We start from the raw sequence: 18,094 nt of genomic DNA, 5'->3' as shown, positions 1-18,094 counted from the left end.
CATGAAGGACAGTACAATGATGATTAAAATAATTATCTTTGTTAAAAAATAAATTCATAGCTATCTCTAACCCTATATTTCCAGGTTTTTGAAATAGTCTTTGAGTTGTAGGTGTGAGGGTGAAATAATTTATATGGCAATTTATAAACATGGGCTTATTAAATTCCTGTTTAAGGAATACCTGTTTAAGTGATGCTTGTTTTAAAGGTTTAAATACCTGTTTAAATGATCCACTAAGATTTCTTTCCCCCAAAACTGACTGCAGAGAAGACACAATGCCTCACACATTTTGAAACCAGGTGCCTCTTTGCCGTAAAGCTGTTTTAGGTCTGCAATCTTTGACTTTGCACTTTTAACAAGACTGCTGCCAGCAATCCTGGCTGAAATGCACTGCACAAAAAGAGACACAGAAGCTCTGCAAGGCACAACGTGCAGCTATTACAGATTTTGGTTTTTTTGTGGTGGAAAGGTGCAGTGGTTTTCCCTCAGGACAACGCTATCTCTTATGTACATATAATTAATATGTCTGCCAGTAACAGTTATTAAACAAAGAACAGGAATTGTTTCTGCTGAATGGCTTGACCTGGGAGTAAAGCCAATTTAAGAAGCATCTGATTAAAATATGTTAAGGTCACAGATCACTATAAAATATGAAGCGGGGAGGAAAAAAGCAGAAATTAACTCATGAGGAAGATTAAATACCACTGATTTTCTTTTTCTTTTTTTTTTTTTTTTTTTTTTTGGTGCTAGCAGTAGTTTTCAGGTGTAAAAAATGAAAAGTGCTCATTCTGAAGACTGTTTTTCTAGAGACATTTCAGTGTCACATTGCACTGAATCCCTGCTCCATGTATATCTCACGGATGATGTAAAATACAAATCCTAAGAACATTTGTGAGTTTTTATTTCTTCAACAGACAGAATGGAATCCTACATGCAAGGAGAGAAAGTCAATCTCCTTACCTCTTTCTGGGGTTATTCTTACAGTAGTGGTAATGGGGCCCAATCACAAGAAGAGCTTTTATCCCTCATTAGAGCCAATCTCCATCTTATTTCCCTCTTCCCTCAGATGCCAGCAGCACAGCCCATCCCAGAGAAGCCTGCTCTGCATGCTCAGCAACAGCCTTCAGTTTTGGGAGCTGCTCACTTAAGTGGTGTCTTTTTATTCAGATCTGATGACAAAAAGTGTGCCTGAAGTTCAGGGGAAATATGAATCAAAAATACAGTCTAGTTTTTAGAAGCCTTTTTGGGCTGAGTTGGTATTCAAGAAGTCATATAGAGACACAGGGGAGAGAGAGAGAGGGTGCTGCAGATATATAGAATCCTATGGAATTTATGGCTTTTCAAATACTAATAAACAACCAGAGCTGCTGAAGGTGCTTTCATTGCTCTGAGGGATTTTGAAGGAAATCTACATTATACAATTTGCTGGTGAATGGGGTGCCATAGTGGAAAAAAAAAAAAAAAAAGGGAAAAGCTGTGTAAACACTTTTAAAAGGACCTGGAGAACAGTTCAAAGATGCAAGGCTGTGTGTGGGCATTGAGGAGAGTCAGTAGCATTTTAAGGAAAGACTGGACACAGCCCAGTGCCATGGTCTCACTGACATGGTAGTGGTAGGTGATAAGTTGGACATGATGGTCTCAGAGGTCTTTTCCAACCTCATTGAATCTGTGATTCCCTTCCCAACACACCTGCCTAGCCAAAGGTCCAGCCTCAGGACTCTGTACCTGTTAAAACACAAGCAATTCTATGTCCCCACGGGGACAGGAGGATTTTCTCAAAATCCTGGAAGTGAAGAATGGCTCCTGATATGAGAAATAAAATATTGATTAGTCCAATTAGCTGACCTGCTGCTGTTTAGGTGACAGTGGGAATAGTTTGCAAAGCCCCTCTAAGAGTGGCCACTTCCATGGGGAATGCTTTCCTGTCCTGGGCATAGGAGATTTGTCCTGAGTTACTCTCATCTGTCTCACTCTGAGGCTGTGTTATCTGTGAGCTGTACAGGTTTGTGGTTGAATTCCCTTCTTTTTAGATGCTGTGCCTTAATGCCTCGGTGACATTTCACCCCTGGGCTGTTTTAATGAGGAGCTGAGGAACAAAGAGAGGAAACAACCAATGGGTGGGTGCTGGCCAGCCATGCCATGGATGTGTAATCCGCTTCCAGCCTGTTGTGATGCTCCAGCCTTGTCTAAAAAGCACAAAAAAGCAGAGCTCCTGCAGGGCTGGGCAGTGCCAGGCAGTTTGCAAATGAAATTTCCCTGACCTTGTGCAGGAGATGGGCCCTGTCAAGGCTGGAATGCTGGGGCTGGGACATCCCAGTGCAGGCTCCACATGTTCCATGGTATTTACAGCTGGGAATTGCTGAGACTGCTCTGTGTGCTGGGGGCTGCAGGATCTGAATGCTAAAATGCTCCTATTTGCTAACAGATTTATGTTTTAATTTAAAATTAATTCCAGTTTAAATTAATAATTTAACCCTTAATTAGAAGCATGTTTGCATCCCAAGCAGATTAGTCAAGCTGAGGCAAAATTCACTTTGCTGTAGGAAAGACAATCACATTCCTTTAATCAGTAGCTACCACAGACTGTTACATGCATTTGTTTTCCTCTGACTGAATTAACTTTCCCTGCTGTCTATCTCTGAGACAGACTCATCAGTTAGAGCTTCAGGAAGTTCATGTTCACACAGTCACAAGGACAACCAGTCCTGAATATCTGACTAACAGGTGACTCAATGAAGTCATCCTGGCATCACACCCAAATAAAAGAGACTGAAATCAGAATAAATGCAGTTTAAAAATGCTGCATTTACCACAGGAGTCACCAAAGCCAACAGGCTTGAGGAGATCTTCCTAAAAAAGCAAAACCAGCCAGCCTTGCTGTACAGTTTATATGACATATGTAGAAACTCCCAAAGTTTTCCTTGAGTCACTTTTAGTGTGCTAACAGTTTTTTCTTCCTGGCTCATTGCATTTGCTTCCTCCTGCATTGTTCCCCATTGTGAGGGAAAGAAAAAAATCTCAGTTTTTGCAAGAAATTGTTGAGTAAAAGCAACCGCTGTTCACAGCTGCTTTCCATGCTAAAATTAGAAATTCTGTGAAGAATTCCTATGTTAATTCCTATGATTTTTTTTTCAACCTAACTGAAACCAAAGCCATGGTACTTGCCTCAAAAAGCTATCAGTACATGTAATCCAATTTGTCTGACAGAGAAAATAATGCCTTTTGAAGTAATAACTTTATTTTTTCTCTCTTATATATCAGAATTAAAAAAAATTATCAGGAAAGGTATAATTATAATAAGTACATCGACAATATTTTTCATTGGCGCCTCCAGTTCTGAGCTTCAGTTTCAAGTATAAATGCATTTTTTTTTTTCTCCTTTGGGCTGCAGTGAGTAATCTGAAATTGGTGTGACAGACAAAGACAGAAAGTGCAAGACAGCCTGAGGGGACATGAGATTGGGATGCCCTTGCTAGGGCACATTGGGACAGCAGGAATCTGGCTGGCTCACCCCCTCACTCTGACCATCACCACCTTTTCTTAAATGAGGTCCATAAGATTTCCTCTGAGGGATGAAAGAGACATTGATTAATGGAGCAATTTCTCTTTTTTACCCCTCTGAATCTGTCTACTTCTAATGCAAGCTTGCTTACTTATGTTAAATTCATTGCTTTTATTAAAATACTGCTGGTAGGGTCTTTCTTTTTGGTCATTGCATTAAACATATATATTTATTAAAAAATTATACTGTATAGAATCATAAATACATCATTGCCTCATGTATGACTGCCCATAAATGTAAAAGTGTCCCTTCAAGCTGGTTAAGCAAAACCATCAGCGATTAATATCTGGTTTCCATGAGGAGTTTTGGTGGAAGTTCTCTGTATTAATAAGGCAGATGAAGTGTGATATTTATTCTTTACTGTGTTTGCTTGGTTATTATTGCTGGTAAGAAGGGGATTGGCATCTTTTCTGCCTGGCTTGTTGTCTCAGGGCTGGGATCAGAGGGGTAAAGTCAGTGGAGGTTCCTCTGTCTGCCAGAGGGCCACCAGAGGGGCTTGCTCGAGGTACCATGGGGCAGCACGTGGGAGGGAATGGCATTTGAGTCATAAAAGGCTGCAAAAATAACAGCTACACAGAAAAACCCAAAAAGCCCAAACCCTTAGCCATCTGCTTCCTGCTGCATTTCCTCCTGGTAGGGGGGTGTAAGAAGGATTTAGGTTTCCTTTATTTCCTCCAGTTAACTGGGAATCCCCAAACCCCCTGGCAGCCTTTGAGGAGAGGGGAACACCAGAAGTGCCAGCTGGACGGGCTGTGCCAGGTGGGGCAGGTCCATGCTGGTCACACAAGGTCACTTTTAGCAATTCTGCTGGAACAGATTGTCTGGTGGGGCCGTGACTCAGAGGCTCAGAGTCTGGGTTGTCTCCTCAGGGCTTGCAGGAGAGAACTTGGAGCAGGAGCTGTCTTTGCCAGCTGCTTTGCTGTAGCCTGGAAGTCGGAGGGAGCAGCTGCAGCCAAGCGCTGCCATTTGCCAGGGCTGGGGAGTGCTGAAGGGGGGCTGAGATTGGCACTTCCCTGTGAAACCCTTCGTGCTCCTCCTGCTGTCCCTTATTGGAGGAGGCTGTCCCCTTTTAGCATGTTCCAGAGAAGGGCAGAGTAGTTTTCCTCTCACCATTCATCGGAGCATTTCACTCACGTGTTCGGCATCGGGAGCTAGCCAACAAATCTGCCTTGCCCAGGGGTTTATTTAGGTTTTGGTGATAGACAATAACAATGCCTCCCTCGTCCATCACTTGCAAAGATACTGGGATATCTGTTCAGACCTTTTTCCCACCTCAGGCTGCCCACCCAAAGACTTTGCTAACCCCAAAAAAATCTTTCTTATACAGGTCATAGAAGCTCCTGATAGTATCAGGAGCAGTTCATTGACATGATCATTCAAAAATGGAAGAGATCTTTCTCTGTTCAGGTTATTTTCCTGATTTTGGCTTTCTTGCACCTGACCTGATGAACTGAAGAGATGCAGTTTACAATCAGTGTGCCCTTGTAAGAAAATGTTAGCAACAGAGAGAGGATAAAGTTAGTTTCTTATGCAGGGTAGGGCCAATGTTTTGGTAAATTAAGCAGAAAAGAAGGAAAATGAGGGAAGTTCTCAAAATGAAGCATAGAAAATGTTTCTTCTTAGTGGTGCAACACACTGTTTTGTTTTCCGGAGAAAATTAAATGCAAATCCAAGCTGATGCATAAACTCCATTCTACCAAGACATTTTATTTCTGTCAGCTCTGATTATGAGAAAAATCTATAATTTTAGACCGTAAATGTCTGCAAACTGTGATCCACATATGGGTAGGTTCCAGGGCAGTAGTCACATGGTAGAATCAAGATGTCCATGGAATTTAAAACTCTGTCCCTGTTACTTTGCAGCCTGTCGAGCTGGGTTCTACAAAGCCTCTGCTGGCAATGTGAAGTGTGCCAAATGCCCCCCTCACAGCTCCACTTATGAAGATGCATCTCTGAACTGCAGGTGTGAAAAGAATTACTTTCGCTCTGAGAAAGACCCTCCATCCATGGCTTGCACCAGTGAGTAGCTCATTCTGCTCGGGGCTGTCATTCTTGCTGCTCCATCTGTCCCTCCACAACAGCTCGCCTGCTTGCTTCCTCTCATGTCCCACTGCAGTCAGCCATCCACTCCCTCTGGTGTCTTCCTGGGTGTTGGGCAGGCTGCTGGAAATTGGTGGGCTGGGTTTGTGTCTTTTCTGGTTTCATTTTCTCCTTCCTGTACCCTGTCAGACACAAGAAGGAGAAATAGGATTTTTCTTACTGCTACCAGTCCTCAGCCCTCAATCCTGAACTGCACCCTGAGGGGACTCTATAGGAAAACATGGTTCTTGTTAGCTTAGGTCTGTAATCTAGTGAAATACTGCAGGAGTCTCCACAGGAAATAACCAGAAGAGTTTGGTTATTAATGTTTTGTACTTTGATATTTCTTGTCCCTCTCATTTTTGAGCATCCTAAAGGAGAAAATCTCACTCCCTGATTTCCCTTTCCCAGGACCGCCATCCGCCCCAAGAAACGTCATCTCCAACATCAACGAGACCTCCGTTATCCTGGACTGGAGCTGGCCCCTGGACACGGGGGGCAGGAAGGATGTCACCTTCACCATCGTCTGCAAGAAATGCAGCGGTGGTGGCGGCAGGCAGTGCGAGCCCTGCAGCGACAACGTGCGCTTCCTGCCGCGGCAGAGCGGCCTCACCAACACCTCGGTCACCGTGGTGGATCTGCTGGCACACACCAACTACACCTTCGAGATCGACGCGCTCAACGGCGTCTCGGCGCTCAGCAGCCTCTCCAGGCAGTTTGCTGCTGTCAGCATCACCACTAACCAGGCTGGTGAGTGCCTCTCTGCCCACCTTTCCTTTGTCCCGGGTTTTGTGCGCCTTCCTTTCCTCTCCCTGATTCACAGAGTTTGCTCTGTGCCAGGGTGACTAATTGACTTGGATATTCCCATAAAAGTAAAAGCAGGAACAAACCCGGTGTGTGTTTCTGTCAAAGAACCTGGCAGCGTGACTGTTATGATTAACTCCCAGTTCCCACTTAATAGTCTCTAATAGCAGGCTCACATGATTCCTTAGCAAGAATGTGTTTTATTAATAAAACCAGATTTTAATAAAACACTCATTTCAATAATCTCCAACCTAAATTACTGTAGTAATCTTAGTGATTAATTTTGATTAAATAGAAGTGAAAAAAGGCTTTGATGTTAGATGCATAAAAAGCTAACATTAAATTAGAGAGGTTGAAAACACAGATTTTTTTTTTATTAACTCCTTTACAAGTTGTCTCACCAAGTCTGAATTATTGCCAACATGATGGGGGTGTGGAGCTGAATACTGAATTAGATTGTGGTGTCACAGTTGATGGGGTACAAAAGGGCTGCTCTCCTTCTGTGGAGACATTAAAGCCTTTGAGGCCCTGCATGAGCACGGCAGTGTGCCCTGGCTGTTGGATCAGAGCCTTTGTCATCGCTGCACTGTTCTGCCATTTGCTTCTCATTTGACATGGCTGCATTTATCTGAAAGTTGTGAAGAATTCAGACTCTTCCCTGGCATTTGGGTGGGTGTGAAATTTTTAGGAGCAATGTGTGCCAGCGAAGAGAGACACTGGATGCTGAAATTTCTGTGGTTGTGCTCCATCAGGAGGCTTTGTACAGAAAACATGCGTGTGTTCAGTAAGCCTCCTCCCACGTCCTCCCATCCCACACCATGTCCCCAAAACACTTCCAGTTCTGTCTTCCTGAAACCACAGACAAGTTAACATTGTTCTAAGTAGGCATCCTTCTGGTGGGCTGTGTTATTGCAATGTTTTTCACTGTAGAGGGTATATGTTTTCTCCTTAAATCACAGATCAGCTGTAGTGGGAGGCATAAAAATGTGAGAACAGGCTATTTCCTGACCCAGTCACTACATTTCCCAGTGCTCTGGGGGCTGTCTAGCTGTGCAGTAAGTAGGCAGACAGAGGTGCATCTACACAATTCAGACCTGGAACTGGAATTTGATGTCCATTCAATTTGTTACTGTTATAGCTCACTGTTTTGGATTTTTGGATCAGTGACTTGGAGCATCCTTGTTGAGTTGCTCTCTTTTCTCCTGTTTCTTTGATCAAAGGTGTTGCTTTTCAGCCTGTTCATCACCACAGCAGTTAGAAATCACCCAAGGACAGTCCACACAAAATGAACTGTCCAGGATCAGGGAAGCTGTGTCTCTGCTGCAGAGGCCTCCTGCTTTGCAGTGTGCTTCGCTAGGGCCCAGAGCTGCTGCCTTTGCACTGCAAGGTGGATTTTGATTCTGTTGGGGAACACACAGTACCTGGGGTGTGGCAAAGTCAAAAGTATTTCTGGCAATAGCAGCTCTGTTTACTGTAACCCACAGGCTGCTTAAGCAGTTCATTTTCTGCTTTTATGCATGGCCCATTTTTTCTTTAATCACATTTAGGTGATGTGGGTTAGTACAGGCTTAATTGTGCTATCTCTCGATCATGCCACTTGGTTTACTGTATTAGAATTCCCCTAGAAACACTGCAAGTTGTTAAAATTGGACCTTAGGTAAATATAGAATCAGTCTTAAAGTATAATTATAAAAATATAATTTGTCTTGCATTCCCTCACTGGTCAGATCACAAAAGGGATATATCAGAAGCACATGTTTATGTTTGTAAGGTCTAGAATGCTGTTCTGAGAGAGCTTTTCTACAGCTTTATCCTTAATTTCCGTGTACCATATCCAAATGGGCCATGAGGGGTCACAAATCCAGGTTAGACCAGGGGGGCCATGGGACAGAGCAAGCAGAAGGAGCAAAATGAAAACCCTGTAGAAGGTAAATGGCAACAAGAGGGTCAAGTCTATGACCCTCCTTTTGCAACATTTTCCTGGCAGCTGCTCCACATCAATCTGAATATTCTGTGTCAAAACACCAACTTTGCCCGTGCATCTTCCTGAACTCTTACCCATTCCATTATTTAGAGATGATTCAGTGTTCATGCTTCCAGCAAAATTATTATTAACATCAAAGTTTATGAAAATAATTAAATTTTCTGTATTTTCCCAGCTTCCTCATGCCGATCCACAAATATTTTCCATTTTTTCCCCCTAATACCTCAGTTCTTTATTATATTGATGATAAAATAGATTGTTTTCTCTTGATCACTAAAAGCATACTGTATCAGCTTTAAATGGAGCTTAGTTCTTAAGGACTTGAGGCCTTTTAACACAAGGTCTCAACAGTGCAGCTGCAAAAGGTGGTAGCAGCTAAATTCAGCTACAATCAGGCAATGTCAGCACTAAACCAATTCCAAGGAGTTTTGTGCTGTCACATATCCTGGCATCAACAGAGGAGCAAAGAGGACATGTTGTAACAAGAGGCTTCTTCAAATTCTGTCCTCAGCTCACCACAGCTCTTCCACACAATTCAGGCAGGGTAGATAGGTGCCAAAAGGAAATAAATTGGAGAATGAAGAGGAATCCCTGCAGAGGAAATATAGAAGGCTTTTTGTGAGCTAAATTTTGGCTAGAAATGTCAGTTTTTTCCTAATTGTGGAAAGTGGTTATGCTTCTCAGTTGACAGACTAAAATTGCCTAACCCTGAGTTTTGGCCTCTCCACAGGTCAGTTGTGCACCTGCAAAATTTTGATTCCTTTCTCTGTCAGGGACTTTTCCTAGAGGAAGCTTAGAGAGAAACCACCCCTGCATCCAAACATTATAAATAATAGCAAAACCCCAGATCTACCTTACATCACCTCAAGATTCCCTAGACAAGCAGCAGTTTGATTATCTGGAGTCATCTCCTTTTATACTTCTAAAAGCCAGGAGGCAGAACAAACCATGTAACTTGTTTAACCATCTTGCTTAACCATTGAACCAGGCATGAAAAGCCATAGGAAATCAGTTTGTTTAAGGAGAAGGTTACCAATAAGATACTAAAGAGTTTTTACAAGAGGCCAGGATGAAAATGATTGAAAAAATAACCTTTTGAACAAAAGTAAGGTAGAGATAGAGAAATTAGGATCATTAGGAGTGTTGAAGTGTTTGCAGTATCTTGATCTCCCCGTGCCATTGAACATTCTGAACCATACGTTAATTTTAGCTTGGAGGGATAAACATTTCCAATGGAGAATGAACCAGTCAATTTTTCAGTCCTGTTTTAAGCAGAGACTTCTGTGGCTCCTTGGAAGGCTTGTTAAAACTTCCTCAGAAACAGAATTTTATTCACCTGAAATATCTGGCTTCAAGGGAATAAGTTCAGCCCCAAGCTTTCTTTCAGTGTATGTATTTGATTATTTGCAGGTACTTTGATGCTATTTATGTGCTCAGCCTGCACTGCACTGTCTTCAGCAGCTCACAAATGATGTGTGATGCTCCCTGTTTAAATAAAATCCATATTTAGAGAGGGTTGTGTGCACTTTACAACCTATATCCCAAGGCAAGTCCCTTAAGTGGATCTGTCTTCTAAGAGAGACAATTTGAGAGAGGCACAGATGTTTGGGGGATGATATATTTCTTTCTTTCCCTATGGCCCTTATAAAAAGGACAAGAAGATAGACTTATTAAAAGTGAGCTAATGACATGATGTAGGGAGTCTCTGGTTCACTGACTGTTATTACAGCTGTGCCCCATTATGTACTGAATACCTAGGACATGCTTGTTTTCCTGAATGACATTTATCTTTTGAGTTTCAAACATTCCTGGCATAAATAAAGATTTTACGCTCTTCAAATGTGTTTTACAGTTCAGCCCAGAGGCTATTCGAGGATCATTTTAACTCAATAAAACTCCTTTAGGGATATAAAAGAGAAGTGTTTTAACAATGTCACTCCGTGCATAGCCTGTTATTAGCTAGAGATGTTCTGCCTGCAAAGTCTTTGATTCCTTTTCCCCCTGAATGTCAAGGAAGCTCTGCCAAGGCTTCAAAGTCTGTGACACACACTGGGCTCTTCAGTCCTCATGTGAACGCTCCTGACCTGACAGAAAGTTCACAGGTGAAGTTTGTGGCTCTGAGAGTTTTTCCTCTTTCAGAGCTTTCAGTTGGTTTTTCCACAGATCACGGTGAGATTTTATTCAGTGTTCGGCGTATAATGGTTTTCTTTGCTTGCTTCTGTTAGTCTTCCTCATTTAATATCTTAGTTTGGTGCAAGACTAAAAATTAAGAAATGCAGGGAAGCAGGATGCTTAGTCCTCTGTTAAATAATAAAACCTTAGTCTTCTGTCTCTCTCTGTTTTCTGTGCTGGCATTCTCAGTAATCACTGAGGGAAATTGTGTTCCTCTTGATTGTAAACACAGCTATCAATTTGCTTTCTGAGGCAATTCCCTCTAGGCAATTTGCAAGCTGGGGAGAGATGGAAAAGTGGTTTCTTTGGGTTTGGGGACTATTCCTGCAATGAGAATTATGAACATAATAAGTGTCAGCTTCTACAGCCAAAAGAGTCTTCTTTTTAGTAGACTATATCTCTGTGTATATTTAAAAAATGCTTTAAATCAAACAAAAATATTAAATCATCTCCAAATCCAAAAGCATGTGAAAGATGTTAGCGCCTTTCAAGCCTTTTCTGTTAGAGGTGGTTCTTCCCTGATGAACCTCCACAATTTCCATTGCTACAAATGACAGGGCAAGATGTTTGAGAAATATCATTTCTTTTCTTGTTCGGAGCAGGTGTAAAATATTTATTGACAAACCAGTTCAGGAGCTCTTGGTGATTACTTAAAAGCAGAGAAAATATTTTTTATCATAAATGACTTATTTGAGGGCAATTGTCTTCTCCGGTTTTGGATAATGGCTTTTTCAGAAATAGTTCCTAAGTATATTCTTACATTATGCATAGGATTTCTCTGGTTGAGGAAATAATCAAATTATCACAGAAAGGGAAATCCTGTTCAGCACCTGATTGTTGATGTTGTGAGAGTGGTGAATAAATTTGTCTTTCTGAACACTTCACTCCAGGAAATGTGAGGCTCTAAAATCCTCTAAGGTAATGTAACAAAGGGGTGGGGAAGGCAAAGAAAAACAGTTTATTTAAACTGATAGGGTCTTAACACATTCAGTGAAAAATATGAACTATTGCAAAGCTCCCACCCTCACCACCTCAACAGAGAGCAGAAAGAATAACATTTGTGTTGTGAGTACCTTTGGGATGAATCCTTATGAAAGCACATCCAGCATTTGTCTCCTCTCTGAAATAACAGCTGGGAATGCCACAGCACCATAATTTCCAGTTTCTGAAGCGAGTGCCTTGTGCAGCCTGATCCTCCCCAAATGGACATGGCATTTCCATGACTTATTATACATGTGCTTAACACATGAGCAAATCAAACGTTTTGCTTGCTCTGGGGAAGGCATTTGCTATCTCTTTTAATAAAAAGAGGGAGAAGCAAGAACATGATTGCGCTACACTTAATGGCGTTTTCTTTTAATTTAGTATTTATTTGTAAAAGTGAGAAATGATCTCTGATAATCACTTGTCCAGTGACAGCTGCTGCCCAGAAGGTTGCCTTTCTCTGCACTTGAGAGGGAAGTCAAGCAGCTGCCTTTTGGTGTAATTCCTGCTGAAGCTGCGTGTTCCCCCCTTTCCAGTTCCCTGCAGTCTTTCTTCCTCAGCACCTGTGAAATGCCTGCAGCCACTCTGGAGTCTGTAACCACAGGCTGGAGCCTTTCACAGATGCATTTGGGCACTTCTGCCATAATGCAGGCATTCATCCATCAGAACAGCCATGAACAAACCAGTTTTTAATTATTTTTCTGTTTCTGGGAGAAATGTGCCCAGCTTTGTTTCATCCAATGGCGACCTGCTTGAGTTTGCCTTTGAAGTTTCATCCTGTTTCTTTCCTTCTACATTTTGATGTGTGTAAATGTGATCTTGGTAGAGAAAGATCTACCAGAAACTGTGAGCCTTTTCACCCCCTTCCTTATGATGGAATCCTACCAGCATCCAGCCTGGGGCTGGTGTGAGGGGCTTTTTGCTGCTATGAGATGAGTGAACTCCCTGATGCCTCGTGGAAGGCACGACAGTCACCCAGTGATGTTACAGAATCAGGTGACATTTTACAGCCCAGGTTATAAAAATGGATTGAGCCTGCTCCAGCTCAAGGAAAAGGTGCAGGAGGACAAACACAGGCACTGTGCTGGTTTAACTACGTGTCCTGGAGATTAAAGGGCAAAGGGCTGTGCCTGCATGTGCCTTGAAGTGGTGGGGAATTGTATCTGGAGGAGCAGCGTGTAGGGTTTAGCAGGTTTCCAAAGAGTTGTTAAAGTGGGACTTTTCCTCCTCCTCCTGCCTCCTGGGAGGCACCTGGGGACCTTCTTGGAATGTCCCCATGGGATGGGGCTTGCTTGCTTCAGCACAATTCTGTAGCAATGCTTAACAGAGAAAGTGAATAGGAGTGCAGCCAGAGGAGGCTGAAAACAGCAGGTCCTGCTTTCTGTGAGCAGGCTTCTGTCATAAACCCCTTCTGCACTAATCCACAGAATAGATGCTGGAGATGTTAAAGATTCCAAGTAAAACCACAGCTGTTCACAGACTTCATGTTAGTGTGATCGTGTCATGGAGGTGTGACATCATTACACAGATGTCAAGTCAGAGCTTGGGACTCTTAAAAATTTAGTGTAATTGATAGATAAACCCAAAGATAAAAGATTGGTTCTCAGAAAAACCCCAAAAAAAACAAAACAAAAAACCCCAAAAAAACCCAGGTACTGGGTGGTTTTGCATGAATCCAAATGTGTGTGTGGAGCATTCTAAGCAGTGCCAGACCCAGCACCATGGTGAGTTCTCTCCTGTCCTGACTGTGGATGTGTCTCCAGTGTCCCAGAGAAACTGTCTCCAAGTGAGAGATCAGTTTTTTCATTCAAACACTGGTATTTCTGCTTTGGATTGCGTGATAGTTTTGTGGTTTGGATGCTGGTCCTCTAAGACTGGCAGATTTAGGTTTGAGTCCCAGTGGATCCTACTTTGGATCAGAGAATGCAGATTTAATTTTCAGGTTATGATCTTTATTTACCTCTCTTGTTCCACATTACCTCCTGGGGGCATCATAGGCATTAAAGAAAATTTATGGGTTATATCAGATTACAGCATTATGATTAGATAATAAAAGCATCAATTTTCTAAAGACAGAAAAAGGAACAAGCCTTCCATTTGTTCAGCAGGGCAGAAGTTGAAAATTGAGTAGACCAGTCAATTCTGCTTGGTCACCATGTTTCAGCATAGTTTGGAATATCCTAGGCAAAGCATATTTCACTCTTGTTTGCAAGCAAAAGCTGGAAGTGAGCTGTGAGTCATTTTAGAATTAAATCCTTTCCTAAAATTTAATTTGTGACCTAGAAACCTAAGCCAGAAACAATAGGACTCTAAATGTTTCAGCAGTTGTACACATTTGCCTTCCCAGAGTTAATACTGAGTTCTCCCTGTCATAGGACAGGGAATTTTCTTTCAGTGCGTTTCTACATCTGTAAGCCAGTCACATATGAAAACAATAACCAAGGAATAAGGAAAAAGTCAATAAGGAAATTTATATATAGCTGCTATTAAACTGGAGGAAAACAAATCATCTGTTGGGGTCGGTTTCAGTGGGAAATCAATTTGAGCAGAGGTTTATTGTCGTCTCTGCAGATCCTTCATGTTATTTGCTTGCACCTTTAATAGTCATGACTGAGGAGGTTTTTACACTTGAGCCTGAGCTCCCTGAATCATTGTGTTTGTTACCTTTTCAACATCCACATTCCCAGTTGTCACAAATGCTACCTAACAACAGCGAGCGCTCGGAGTACATTTCCCCCCTGAGCTCCAGGGAGTTTTCAGGGTTCCTGTTAAGTGCTCAAAGCAGTCAGGCTGCAGTGCCAGACAAATTCGAACCATGTGAAGTGTAAAAATGCCTCTCTGTGCACTGCATGGGACTGCTGAGACTACAACTCTTCATGGATGTCCATACAAGCCTAAAGTTGGTCATAAAAGCCCAGCTCCTGTTCAAGTGAAGAAGTTGACTGCTAATACATTAATAAAAATATTGATGAAAATGTAAATATACCTATCAGCAAATGAGGCATGGGATTAATTAAAAAATCACTGAAGCATCTTCTTGGTCTAAGAAAGTAGTCTCCTTAAGCTTTATCTTGAGGTGCAAGTTTTCTAAATGGTGAATTTATTTAACCTTCTCATTCCTGTTGATACCTCCATATAGTTTTTAAATTTTCAATTAATCCTAAAAAGCTTTGTAATGTCTCATTATTTGCTAACCCAGAGCACAAACTTTGTTTTGTCAGTGGGAGCTGCAGATTTGAGATAGAAATTTCATTTTTAATTTTCAATTTAAGATAGAAAAATAATGGAATTTTGATGAAAAGTGGCCATTCTAAATATGTATTTCTCTTCCTTTTTGTAGCCTGATTTTGAATTTGATCTCATCCTAATGTGGTTATTTAATTCTCTTTAGGAAACTCTTGATTCTCTCTTCCTCATATGGAAGACTAAAGTCTAAGCATTGTTGCACATGGTGATGCAACAATGCAGCATCTTCACTTTTATTGGTTTATAGTGTTAACTGCATTTACTTTGATTTTTCTCTTTGCTGTGTTTTCAGACACTTCAATTTAAATAGTGAAATACAGTAACTGAGCTGCTCCAATGTTACAAAATGGAAATTAAGGCTGACTTCTGTATTTAGTACAGAGCTTATTTAGTTTTCAATAAATTTTAGTATTTTGTTTAATTTAATTTATATATTTTAATAATTTTAGTTTTTATTTAATAAAGTATTTAGTACAGAGCTTTTAAGTTTTACCTTATATTCTGGGCATGTGCACAACAAGAAATTAATTAAATGGTCCAAATGTCAAGTTATTTCTCCAAATTCAGGTTACCTTAACTCTTGCTTTATCTTAAATTCATTGATTGGAGTAGATTTAAGTATAAACTACTGAGTTATCTGAACAAGGTATTTTCTTTAATTGGGTTCAAGACTTCTAGCACTTTTCAAACCCACCTATTTAACAGGTATAGCAAAAAAAAAAAAAAAAAAAAGCATTAAAATTTTAAAGTGTGACAGTCCAGCTTGTCACAGAGCAGCAAAGAAAGGTTTGTGCTGGGAATTTTTTCCATTTTATCTCACCTTGGTGTGGGATTAAAGGTGGCTGAAACATGATGTTCCCCTGATTATTTCTCTCCCACCCCTGAGCTCATGCAGTGGGATGCTGGTTCTTTCAGACACTCTGGATGTCTCATTTCTGAGCAGCTTTGGGAACCCTAGGGACTAGGGAACGTATATGAATGTTTTGTAATGTTATTGATAACTGCAGAGCAGATGTTTTCTAATAAACTGCTGTGAGATAAGTTACTGGTAGCATCTGCAGAGATGTGTGCAAATGAGCTCAAAATAATTAATACTGTGTTAGGAGAAAGCTTTTGTTTTAAGTTTGTCTGTATTGGAGCGTGCAAAATTGTTTCAGCCTGCCCTGAGAATCTTTTAGAGCAAAATTACCATAATTTATTAGGGGAAAAGCCATTTCTGTTAATCATATATTAATTATTCATAAAATCAGTATTAATTTTACCTTAATGGTAAGTGTTACCAGCTGGGTACTAGGCTTGACAATCTATTCACATACCAAAATAAAAAAAAAAATGAAAAAAAAAAAAAGAGATAAATAGCTTGACTTAAAAAGAAGACATAAAAATTACTTAGGAGAACATAAAAGCAGCAAGCATGGATATTTGAGTTCCCATGGAGCAGGGAAGTTCAGCCTGCTTAGTACTTTGTGTTTTGGCTCTGGCACTGGTTTGTGGGATTCAATTAGAATTACTGAAGGATGTTTGTTGCACGCAAATCCTGTCTGCTTCTCCCAAACTGATTTTAGGAATTTAGGAATTTAAATTCAGGAATTTAGGAATTAAAATTCCTCAAATTTTAGGAATTTAAATTCCTCCTGCTGGAAGAAAAAAAAAAGGCCATTTTTTAATCTTTTGTGAACTGTATGAAATGTAAAAATGCTGTTCAGAGGACATGTTCAGCCTGGAATAAACATGAAAAAATGGATCCTCCACTCTGTTAAAGGAAGATTTCAATACTTAGATTATGACTTGGGACTAGAGAGTATATTTTGCTGGAAATTTAGCAAAATCCAAAGCAGAATAAATTTTCAAAAATGTATTTTAATTAAAACCTTTATTTTTATTTAATTTTCTTCTTCTTTTTCTCCTGACTATTGAAAGTTCTTTTGCAAAAATGAAAAACCAAATTGAAAGGGCATTGGCTGAAGCATGCAAATTTGTAATGCCTGTAAAGTGCAGCTAGTTTTATATGAACAATAAAAGCTTCAGAGGGTTCAGCTGATACTAAATGGTTGAGATCAGCTCTAGAGCCTTTTTATTAGGATAGCAAATGTTGAACTTATAAACAGATTTTATTTACATGTTAAGATAAAAGGCTGTTTATTAGTAAAAGATTTTTTTTTGAAGTGACAGTTACAACTTTCAGTGTGTGATCTATGTGTAAAATATAATCTGATGAATTTTCGCCAAAGCCATGGAAGAGAAGCATTTGGAGTGGGAAGTCAACCCAAAAGAAACAAAACTAAATAATTTTTTTAAATTGCACAACTTTCAGTGAGTCCAGGAAATCCAGACTGGGTCATGGAACAACTTACGGATCTGGGTGGTCTAAAACTGAACCAATGTTCAAGAATCATAAGTAATTTTGACTTTTTATGTTTGTGTTTAACATTGATACTATTTCCAAGTTGTGGGTGGTGGGTGAACCTATGGTATGCAATCAGTTGTCATGCCTAACCCTGATCAATGCTCATTAAAAAATGATGTTATTTTGCAGTTTAGATTTTCCTTTTTTATTCATTTTCATTTTCAGAGAAATGTGGTGAAAAGAGAAGTGTGTATGGGAGCAATTTTCATCTGGAGAACTTACCAAATAATGATGCCAAAGAGGCTGAATTGTGCTGATGGTTATTCCCAGCCATGAGTACCAGGAGCTCCTTGTACTTAATGCATCCCAGCACCCTTTTAGACTTATCAAAATGTTAGGAAAGTCTAAAGTCAGAGTTCTGCAGAGTCTGGTAATGATAATACCTCAGCATTCTGACAAACAGGTACTGCTGCTGTTTTGCTCTGTATTTTCACCCGCTGAATATATTTCATTGCTTACACTGTAGTAGCAGATTAAAACCATCTGCTGCCTTGCCACCAGTCCTCCTCCAGTGGAGGAGAAAATCTCAGCTCGTTTTCCATGAGGCCAGGGTGCTCCAAGGCAGGAGTACCACGGCTGCAATCCAGCTGCTGCTGTCGGTGCGGGGCCAGACCTTGGCTGGGAGTGGATGTAATGGAAACTGCGCTCTTTGCCAAGGGCTGGAACAGAGATAAACTCGGTTTGCTTCTCTCACTCCCCTCCTCCCCCTGCCCCCTCTGCAGCTCCATCCCCCATCACAGTCATAAGGAAGGACAGGACGTCCAGGAACAGCGTGTCCCTCTCCTGGCAGGAGCCCGAGCATCCCAACGGGATCATCTTGGACTATGAGGTCAAATACTACGAAAAGGTGGGAAGA

General features: G+C 40.9%; 1 protein-coding gene across 2 annotated transcripts in view; it reads left to right on the top strand.

Moving 5' to 3' along the window:
• EPHA3 (EPH receptor A3) overlaps positions 1-18,094 on the top strand; it is a 178,145-nt gene that overhangs the window by 110,938 nt on the left and 49,113 nt on the right. For both annotated transcript variants that reach the window (XM_021550215.3, XM_021550214.3), the window contains exons 4-6: positions 5,426-5,581; positions 6,053-6,391; positions 17,961-18,085. In XM_021550215.3, coding sequence (XP_021405890.1) covers positions 5,426-5,581; positions 6,053-6,391; positions 17,961-18,085 — 620 coding nt within the window. The remainder of the gene's footprint in view (positions 1-5,425; positions 5,582-6,052; positions 6,392-17,960; positions 18,086-18,094) is intronic.

Source organism: Lonchura striata, chromosome 1 (genome assembly GCF_050655825.1).
Source record: "Lonchura striata isolate lonStrDom1 chromosome 1, ASM5065582v1, whole genome shotgun sequence".
NCBI classification, from domain to species: Eukaryota; Metazoa; Chordata; class Aves; order Passeriformes; family Estrildidae; genus Lonchura; species Lonchura striata.
This window is presented reverse-complemented; position numbering and strand designations above follow the sequence as displayed.